Genomic DNA, 10,181 nt, shown 5'->3' on the forward strand with positions numbered 1-10,181 from the left:
CTGGGAGCAGCATTTGGGGCACTCGGTAGGAGCACTGGGGTCCCGCAGCTCATCCCACCCAGGGGCCCCCCAGGCCCAACCCAGCACATGCTGGAAGAAAGAGGCTTTCGGAATTTTCTTTGGAAAAAAGAATTATGCTTTCACAGAAAGCTGTGAATTCATGCATAACACACTGACTGTAAAAATGAAAAGCATTTTTTAATTTTTCTCACCCAGCTGCATTCAGCTTTTTTCTTACAAAGTGAGTACTGGAGGTTGGAACAAGGTGATATTTAAGGTCCTGTCCAACACAAACCAATCCACAATCCTATGGTTCTAAATCCCAGCTAATTTATGTACCTCCATTTACCAGATCCCCTCAGTTCTGCATGAATCCCCAGCCTATTAACATAACTATTTAAACTGGACATGTTTTGTTAAAACATTCTTCTTTCATAAACTGCCAAGTGACAGTTGTTTACTGTCAACAAGCCTGGGTACTCCAAGACAGGGAGAAATATGCCCTTGCAAAAGGCAGACACATCAGCTACCAAAGGAAGATTAAAATCTGGCGCTTCTCTCCCTCCTCAGAAATGCTTTATTCGTACAGATACTCATGATACTGATCAGGAGAGATGATACTGTGCTTAATTCCAATCATTCTTTTAATTAAAGAAAGGCTCATTGAGGATTTATCTTCACTCGAACATGCTAATTGTCAGGGCACACTCAGAACTCCTTAACCTTCTCACTGCAATTGGTTTCTCCTCTTCACTTTTAGCTGTGAGACTCCCATCTCCCAAGGCACATCTCACACAGATCCTGCTACTGCCTAGAAACAAAATGCTTTCCTGGGGGAATCTATAGAGAGAAGTTAAAAAATAAATGAAATCACCAGTTCGTTCAGGCCCCACAGTCTCCACACAAGCTGCTGAAGTATTTTGCTGGGAGGGAATTGCTTGTACTTGAGTCTTGCCCATGAAAGCAGGGTTTAAAAAAAAAACTCCTGTGGGAAAACTTTTTCTTGTGCTCTGTCTGCCCAGGAAGTGCCAGGAAAGCTCCTCCACAGGCTCCTGTGTGGGGCAGGGTCCCAGGGCTCAGCTCACCCACAGAATTATTAATAGGAAATTATTAACACTTTCCCGGTGCACTGTGCTGCCTGCAGCTCATGGCACTGAGGCTGATGCTGGTAACACTGATAAAACAGCAGCAAGGATGGGGCAGGAGGGGACAGTGGCCAGCACAGCCCCACACAAAGGCACAGGGAGCTTGGGGTGGCTGTCACTGCTGCCTCTGGTGTTGAGCTTGGGCTGTGATGCTGCCACAGGCTCCCATGGAATCTGGAGTTACAGAAAGCAGATGGGAAGTGAAGGTCTGTGTTACAGCTGCCTGGATAGGAATGGAGGTCACTGAAAGCCAGTTCCAGGGACCTCCACCCCCAAACTGGGAGCCCTTTTACTCACCAGAGTTTCCTCTGCTTGTTAAAATGTTTGGGTCATTAGAAAACTTCCCAAACAATCCCTGCTTATGCTAAATAGCTGCTCCCACCACGAACTGTGAAGAGCTTCAGCCTGCTCTCTTGGAAATCAATGGGGGCTTTTTTTGCCTAGGATTGAAAAGGCACAAGATCAGGACCTCATTATTATTTTTACAGGACAAGAAGCAGAGAATGGCAAAACCCCTAAAGAAAGCAATGACCCTCCAAACTGGGAGCCAAATTTGCTGTGAAGGATCTTTACAGGCTCTGTCAAGCATCAAAATAAAATTAAAAATCTAATTCTTGGGATCTTTTCAGTTTTCTGACAGGGAAAGCGGAAGGTTGAGAAAGGCTGGCCCCATCATTTGGATCCAGAAACATCCCCTGTAGCTCCTTTTTACTCCAAAGAAAAGCACTCACAGAGGTGTATTTCACCTTCCCCAGGGGGAGAGAGCAGGGGGGGTGAGCTGTCAGTTCAGGGTGATGCCAGTTACCCTGCAGTGCCCTGTGGAACAGAAACAGCTCCAGGGCTTCACATGACCTCCCCTGACACTCACCACAGTGAAACCCCCAGAAAATCCCCTCTGCAGAGGCACCACCAGCCACACAGGGCACCAGATGGCTCCTGGGACACGGCTCTGCTACAAGGACCATGCCTGAACCCCATTTTCAGAGCCAGGTGCCACCTGCCTCTTGTGAGAGGAGCATCAGAGATGCTCTCATCCTCAGCACCCTCCTTGGAGCCCTCTGACAGCGAAGTCCTCCCCTTCTCGCCTGTTACTTCACACCACTCCTCCCTCTTGGCATCAGTGAGAACCCACCCACACACATCCCCACCACAAGGTCTGGCCCCTAAGCAATACCCAGCTAATTTGCTGTCTCCCCTACACCCAACTCGAACCAGGTCAACTCCAAAATGCTTAAAATCCATTGCTTTTGGATAATAGTCCAATCCTTATAACCCAGCATTGGTCTCCAAAGCTTTACTGATTTCACTACTCAGCTGAAATACATTAGTGAGATTCCTTGTGAACAGCAAAAGGTAGCTCAGTGAAATCAACTATAAAACTCAAATTTCCAGGGCAACAGTTATAAATTAAGATAAACTCACAAACACTTTTATCAGTTGTGAAAAAGCAACAGCTGGGAAGCCACCTCTGGAGGTTTCTGGCATGCCTATCTAACTATCATTGTCTGTTACTGTCTTTCCCTAAAAGCCTCATAACTCAAGGAACTTAACTGATGGCTTGGCTCCTTGGGTGAAAAGGAAATGAGGGGAGAAAATCCAAGCCAGCATGCTGTATGTCAGTGTGACACCTGCAGGTGGTTCAGGAGGTCAGAGTACACCCCTGGCTGTGCTGCTGCAAACAGCAAACAGGTCCTGGTGCTGTGATGTTCCCAGGAAAGAGCATTTGGCACACACAGCAGCCTGTGCAGCAGAGCCTGCTCTCAGAGAGCAACCCTGGGCTCCATCCCTTCCTCACCCGAAAACTTGGAACCGTTCTCACTTGAGTTAATAATGCTTTTAACCCCTCACAACCTGCAGAAATGGCACAGCCCCAAAATCTCACAGATGCTAAACATGTAAGCACACGGTAATTGTTTTGCATACAGTTCTGCATGATAAAGAGATTTACTTCCAAGTTTCAATATAACCTTTTTATTTAACCAGCTCGTTATCTTGCCTTGCTCTCTGGATTTGAGAAAGCAAGAAGAGCACACTAGACCTACCCTCCACCTCTGCAATAAATACCACCCCATTTTTAGATTAATACATCTGAAACTGAAGCAGTGACAGGAGAAATGTTTTCTTACTTGACTGTGCTGCTATTCTTCAAAAATAGCTTTGCTACATTGAGTAACCTGAGTGACACTGCACAAAAAAAAAAAAAAAAAAAAAAAAAAATTGGTTTATCTACCTCCTGGCTAGTTTCTATCCACCTGAATGCAAAAGCCCTGATAGACTATCAGAATAATAGGGCAGGTTTACATCTGATTATCTTTCACATTTTAACTACCAAGTTTGCTAAAGGTTTTACTCAGCCTGTATCTCACAGTTCTTGTTTGCTTTTGATACTGCAGAAACTTCCTGGTCATTCAAGCCAAGGGGCACATACTTCAGGGGTAAGCACACCAGGAACACAGCATTCAGTGCAGGAAAAAAAGCCCTTCTTCACACATATAGAGCTTTAAATCACACTGTGGCACTTGGCAACCTGAGCTCTGAGCGTATGAGAAGGGAGACACTGGGGGAGTCAGCTTTACCTCAGTGAAAAAGTTTTTTTTTTTTTTTAACAAGACCAGCAGATAAACAGCCAAAAGAGGGGAAACGGCTAAACTGACAAGCTATGTAGGAGGCCAAGGAAAAAAAAATTCAGGGTGTAACAAGGTATTTTAAGGTGCTTTTGGCTTTGTATGCAGCTTCAGACATGGTTTTAGCCCAGCCTTTGCAGAGGTGCTTTCAGATTTACTCCTCCTCCAGTCTGGGCTGCCTGCTGCCACATACCACGAGTGGCTGTGCTGAACCAAAGTCCCATTTGCTGAAAAAAACCCAGTGTAAGGCAAGCTTTTAGCCGGCACCATCCTCTCTGGCTCACAGTCTTGTACATGTACAATCAAGTTTATCACTAATCGCTGTTAAAAGAGATGAAATGGCAAACACTGAATCAGCTACATCAAACCACTCTATTCAATGGCTTGGAGTCAGCAGGCAATTTCAAGGCTGGAGTGTTTTTTAAGGGTCAGAAAAAAAGGAAGAAACTGACTCTGATGCAGAGTCAGAGAAACTCCCAGGATACATGAAAATTTACGAGCATGTAGTCCATGACAGACAAGATAGAAATCTATTCAAACATAAGAAACATAAGAATAATAGCCAGATTCATTGTTTAGCTGTGTATCAGGCTCAGCTGAGCTGGAAAAACTGCAGAGGGAATTTCAACTCTATTTTCAATATAAATATCTGAATTTGTTATAAGCTGATGGGTCTGGTCTACCTTATATATAGCAAAAATTGCCAAAAGCTAAACCATGATGACAGCACAGCCACTTCTCCATGAATGGCTCAGGCTCCCGCTCTGAATCCTGCACACTTCTATGACCAACCAGAAAAAGCCACCAGCAGGCCATGCCCTAACCTTAGCTAAAATTAAGGTGCAGCAAATGTCTTCAGTCACAGCTCTGCATGCCAATGAGAGATCACGGCCAGAAACACCTTGATCCAAAGCTTTTATAAACTGAAAATTGTATTAATTGCTCACAAACCAGGCTGATTCCCTACCCTTCAGGATCCCTCAGTGAATAGCAGATGTACACAGTAAGTATTCAGAAAGGACAGCTTTCTAAGCATTCAGGTGGATATCAAAGTTCACTGTTATTTTAAAAGGAAAAATTTTGTTTCTCAGCCTTGTAAGGTGTGGGGGAAGAACCTTCCTCCAGCTTTATGAAAACTTTCAGCTTTGAGCAACCAGCAGACTGGGTCCCACTGCATGGAAATGGGCTGGATAGAGTGGGAATGCTGTAATCAAGAGTTCTTTGGTGTTCACCTAATTTTCACCATGTTCAGTCAGGCTTCAGGACAGGTTCACCTTCCCAAACAGCACTGAGGATTTTTTTTGGAGGGAGTTGTAAAAGTTAACATGTCAGTTAGAGCGGCTTACCTTAATTGCATAATTTAATTAGCAGATCAACAGTTTGCTACACAATTTTCAGATCTACTTTCATCACGTTTCCTACTCAGCAGCTGCTAATAAAGTCTTTATTAAAAGAAAAAATCCTCAGATTTAATTGAAGTGACCCATGTCAGTAGGTGTAGAAGAAATCATTTATACAGCTACTATTGAATATATTGAGTCCATCTCTGCACTGGAACAGAGTTCGGTTTCTAGCTCACTATTTGCAAGGTAAGAAATAGATTTTTTTTTAAAGAAGTGGTATTTCATCATCTTTTATTTGTGTCCTCTTATTGCATATAGCAAAATAGGCTAGTCTCAATATTAAAGACTTAACTAGCTTTAGCTGCTACTGTTCATGAGAACAAATGGATCAAGTTTTAATCTCAAAACTATCACTCACAGCTGCCCACTGAATCTAAAACATTTCTGGTGTAAGGCACAAAGTAAGCAGTACCATCAATATAAGAGAGACTCTCTGCAGAGGGTTGGAACACATAAACCCCAAGGCCAGCTCCAGGAACAGCCAGGGCCACTTGGCACTCGCTTCAATACCCCTATAACTTCAGGATGAACTTTGAAACACTGAGATACACAAAGCAAAGTGACACAGATCGGCGTACCTTACACCTTGGAGCCCTCGCTGAGCTCATGCTGGAAGGCTGCAAGAGCCCAGCTGCCATCAGCTGCATGAAAAACACTGCAGCCAGCACATCACCACTTCTTTCCACACAAAAAAAGTCACAGGAATTGGTACATGCCCTCCCATTAAACTTCAACAAAATCCCTAAACGATCTTTGTTTTGTCGTTATGGAAAAAAAAAAATGCCTGTGCAGTATTAAAACTCTGGGTAACAATTCCACTCCTTCCACAAGGAATCTTTGGTTCTTGCTCCTGACAGACTGGGAGAGCTCTTCCCCTCCCCTCCTCGAACAAACCTGATCAAACATTAGCAGCTCTCTATACAACTCTTTCAATGCACTCACACAGCCTCAGCAGCTAACTATTGCAACACAAATCCTAAAGAGCCCAGAAATTGCCTTTTTCACATCTACCGCGTGCAGACACGCACACAGCCAGTTATAGGAGACAGGATGGTTGGTTATCAGAATTTCGTAAAAGTTAAATGCTGCTGTTTCAGTTGGGCTGCTCTCTAAGAAAACAGCCAGCATTACTTGACATTCACAAATCGTACGAAGTAATATCTTTATCTGAATACTAATGCAAATTGGACGGGCTTTTTTATATTGATGTCTATTCTGTGGCTGCTGAATAGAGTGACCGCATGCTCAAGGCTGCAAAGGAGTTCACTGACCTCCCTAATCATCTCTGTCATAGCCCCTGAATGACATACACATTCAATCCTGCCTTGCCTCTCTCACTTTCATTCATAAAAAAAAAAAAAAAAAAAAAAAGGAGGGGGGAAATTTGACATTGTTCTTCCTACAGCAGCTCCAAGAACGCGAGAGAAGAGAAACTCAGCCCAGATGAGGCCCCTGGTGTTTTTAGTTTAGCTTCTATTCAGCAACAGCCCCGCCATCTGCCTCCTTCCTGCCAACAGCCGAACACCTCCCTGCGGAGATGTTAAAACCTGCACCCCCTCTACCTCCGCTAATAGCCAGTATTCATATTAGCAAACATACACATACCTCGAGAATGCCTCCCTTCAATGTGTGTTTTATGTAGCTGAGTATAGGCACAAAGCAGTAGCTGTTATAGCCTTCACAGCCCCGTGTGGAGAATTAGATCACTGGGGAAAAATCCCTCCAAGCCCCTTTATGGAAAATAAGGCCTTAGACTGTAAATGCAAAGCCCAGCGAACAACAACCCTCAGTAATGAGCCAATACCCCATGGCCCATTTGACTAGGAGAAAGAATTTGCTTTTTACCATTCAATTCAAAAAGACTGAAAAAGTAAAATGTGTTTTTACTTGGCTCTGAAGGTTTATATTCTTTACAGTTTCTTTTGCACAACCTTTCCCCCCCAGGTCGGACAGGCAGCGGGTGCCCTCTGGGTCGCAGAGCCGCTGGCTTTGGCACTGAGCTGGGGGAGCAGCGCTGGCTTCACGCTTCCCCATCCATGTGGAAGATGATGGTGGGACGGCCATTGGCACTGAAAAGCTGTCTCTCCCTTCATAGTCCCTGTCCACAGGAGATTTCAACAGCCCACAGTGATGGGGCAACTCTTGAAGACATTGCTAGGGGTTGGGGTTGGCGGGAACCCTCCTGGTTCAGGGAGGAATCCCATTCCAGGGAGCAGAGCGAGAGTTGACAGTGCCAGCTTGGCTTTGGAGAAAGCTGACCAAGAGGGGAGAGAGCCTGTCCCGAGGATTTCCACGGGAGGTCCTGGAAATCCCAACCCATCCCTCACTTCACAGACATCACTGGAAGGATGTTTCCCACCGTGTGACCTCGAGTGTGCTACTTGCTACGATTCCAACAGCTTGAACTTGCAAAACTATCTTAGAGCACGGGAAGGGTTTAGCAGCACTTCAACACATCACCGACCCCAGCTACAGGCTGAAGGTGAGGGTGGAATCCCAGGGACCACTGAGGTGGCCACCGAGGCTGCTCCTCACCCCATGGGATCGACTGTGCCTGAAGTGACAGCACCAACGTGCCCTTCAGGCTAAGCCAGAGCGAGCTGGAGACACTTCGCTTCTGTCACTCGCAGCCCTGTGGCCAGCACAGGCTGCTCGCTGCCTTCCGCACACCGACCTCATCTGCTCCGACCAAGTCCCCGCGATGTTGCCCCATAAATCAATTATTTTGGCTGTGAAAAATGAGCCAAACGAGTTACACTAAGAATCTGGTGTTTTATTAGGACTTTCTTGAAAACAAACCCAACCCCCTGTGTGATTTATAGCTTTAACCAAAAGGGGCAGGAAAGTAATGCCCCCCACCCCCCAGCCTCCACGAAGTCCATTTATTCCCCTGTCACTTTTTTGGCAAACAGGCTTCAAACCCTTTCCTGAACAATGGAAACTTTCTGCCGGGTACATGCAAACCGGAGGACAGGGGGCTGCGAGGGGGCTCCCTTCCATTAAAGAGCTTTAAAAAATAAACAGGGACTCAGGTAGCAGCTGAGGCGGATCAGAGAGACACGATGTTTCAAACCCGCCGTATATTACTTGGAAAGAAGAAGGCAAAAAGCAAAACCCAGCTTTTGCCCGACGTGTTAACTTTTTTTCACTTGCAACTGCAGTGCTGCCACTCCAGGGGAGATCGTCACCGGCTCCCCCGAAACGCGCTTCCCTTCTCAGCACAGCCCTTATTCAGCTGCAACCCAGCTTGTGCCTACCCGGAGCTGTGGAAGCACCCCTTCTGCTCCCAATATGAGGATATAAATGCCCTTTCCTTACTTTTCCCACCCGAGCACACGCAGTCAGAGCATTCCCGATGAGCGCCGAAGATGCGCCGCTACACACGCACGCAAGCATCTTCCCAGCTGTTACCCACGGGGCGCCCCATGCACCGCCTTGCTGGGAGAGGGCTCCTGGCAGACAGGGATCCTCTTAAAAGCACTTTGTCCCTCCTGGGCGCCTCCGAGACTACCCCGAGCCACGGCGAGGTGCGAGCGCCCCGGCCCCACGTTCGTAACTCCCGCTCCGCAGCCGCCTCCGGCGCTCTCCATCCATCCGCCCCACTCCGCTCGCTCAGGGACGGGGACTCCGAACGCGGCCGGGCCGGAGCGGTCCCCGCAGAGCACGTGTGTGTGTGTGCGCGGCCGCGCAGCCCTTACCTGCCGGCTGCCCGCCGCTCCTCGCCGCCGCCTTGCCGCCGCCTTGCCGCCGTGCCGCCGGCATCCCGCCGACGGCCGCCGCCAGGCACAGGCACCAGACGGAGCCCCAGGCCGCCCGCATGCCTCCGGAGCGGCGCCGGGGCAGCGCGGCCGCCGCCGCCGCACCGCCCGCCTCAGACATCCCCCGGCCGCCGCATGCTGCCGCCGCTCACCGCTCCGCTCCGCCGCCGCGCTGCCGGGAGAGGGAGAGAGGCGCTCAGCGCGGGGAACAGGACGAGAAAACCCCCCGCCCCTAGTGCCCGCACGGAGGAGGAACAGGAAAAATAATAGTAAAAAGGCGGAAAAAAAGTGGTGCGGGAGAAGTAAAAAAAGTGCAGGGGGCCGGGCGAAGCCGTGCGCCGAGGGGCGGCGGGGCGCCTACCTGCGCAAGCCCCGCGGCCGGCCGCGCACCGCGCATCGAGCGAAGGAGGGAGGGAGGGAGCGCCCGCAGGAGCCGCCGCTGCCGCCCGCCCGCCGCCGCGGCGCTCCTGCGTCTGCTCGGCGCGCAGCGGGCGCGGAGCGGGGCGGCCGCGATGTCCCCGCCCGCCGGGCCGGACCGCCCGCCCCGCCCCGCCCCGCCGCCGCCACCGCCGCCGCGGGGGGCCGCGCCCGCCCCGCGCCGCTCCGCTCCGCTCCCGCTCGGCCCCGCGGCTGCGCGGGGGGGCTGTGCCCGCCGAGTCCCCGGGGGGAGCGGCACCGCTTCCCACAGACCGGGATTAGAGTTGGTGCGGGGCTCCCGTGCTGCATCCCGCGGCCGTCACCCGCGCGTCCCCTTCTGCTGGCCCGGAACAGCGCGATTGCTGAGGAGAGGCGGCGGGAAGGGGATCCGTGGGTTGGGGACAGCTCTGTGCGTGCAGCAGTTCGGTCAGCCCATGCACCCATTCCCTCTGCATGGCTGCCACTCTGTACCCCGAAGTGAAGCCGCCCGCTTCCAGCGCCCTGACTTCACTCCCCCACACGCATAATCGCTGCGGTGCGTGTATGGGAATAATGACAGACTCCACTCCACTCTGCGTGTTCTCCTCGGCCCGCTGGACTAGCTGTTTTAATAAAGTCTGACTAAATGGATCTAGTCGCATTTACAGTTGCGATTACCGTGTTCTAGCCACTACCACAGTTACGGTTCGGGGTATTGTGGTCGTCTCAGAGACCCCCGGCACGGCCGAGTTGCTGAAGTGACATGCATCAGTTCCTGCTGACAGCGAGCTGAGCTGCCTCATACAGAGAAGTCACAGCTCCGCTTTAATCCCACTTGACACAGCAGCTCATTCG

At 49.7% G+C, this 10,181-nt stretch overlaps 1 protein-coding gene across 1 annotated transcript in view; it reads right to left on the minus strand.

Annotated features, from left to right (window-relative positions):
* Positions 1-9,331, minus strand: part of FGFR3 (fibroblast growth factor receptor 3) — a 55,083-nt gene extending 45,752 nt beyond the window's left edge. Inside the window, exons 1-2 of the mRNA XM_058804128.1 lie at positions 9,292-9,331; positions 8,871-9,102 (exon numbers count right to left, since the gene is read on the minus strand). Of these exons, the coding sequence (XP_058660111.1) occupies positions 8,871-9,051 (181 nt within the window). The 5' untranslated portion in view covers positions 9,052-9,102; positions 9,292-9,331. The remainder of the gene's footprint in view (positions 1-8,870; positions 9,103-9,291) is intronic.
* Between the last annotated feature and the right edge of the window lie 850 nt (positions 9,332-10,181).

This window comes from Ammospiza caudacuta, chromosome 4, assembly GCF_027887145.1.
Source record: "Ammospiza caudacuta isolate bAmmCau1 chromosome 4, bAmmCau1.pri, whole genome shotgun sequence".
NCBI lineage: Eukaryota > Metazoa > Chordata > Aves > Passeriformes > Passerellidae > Ammospiza > Ammospiza caudacuta.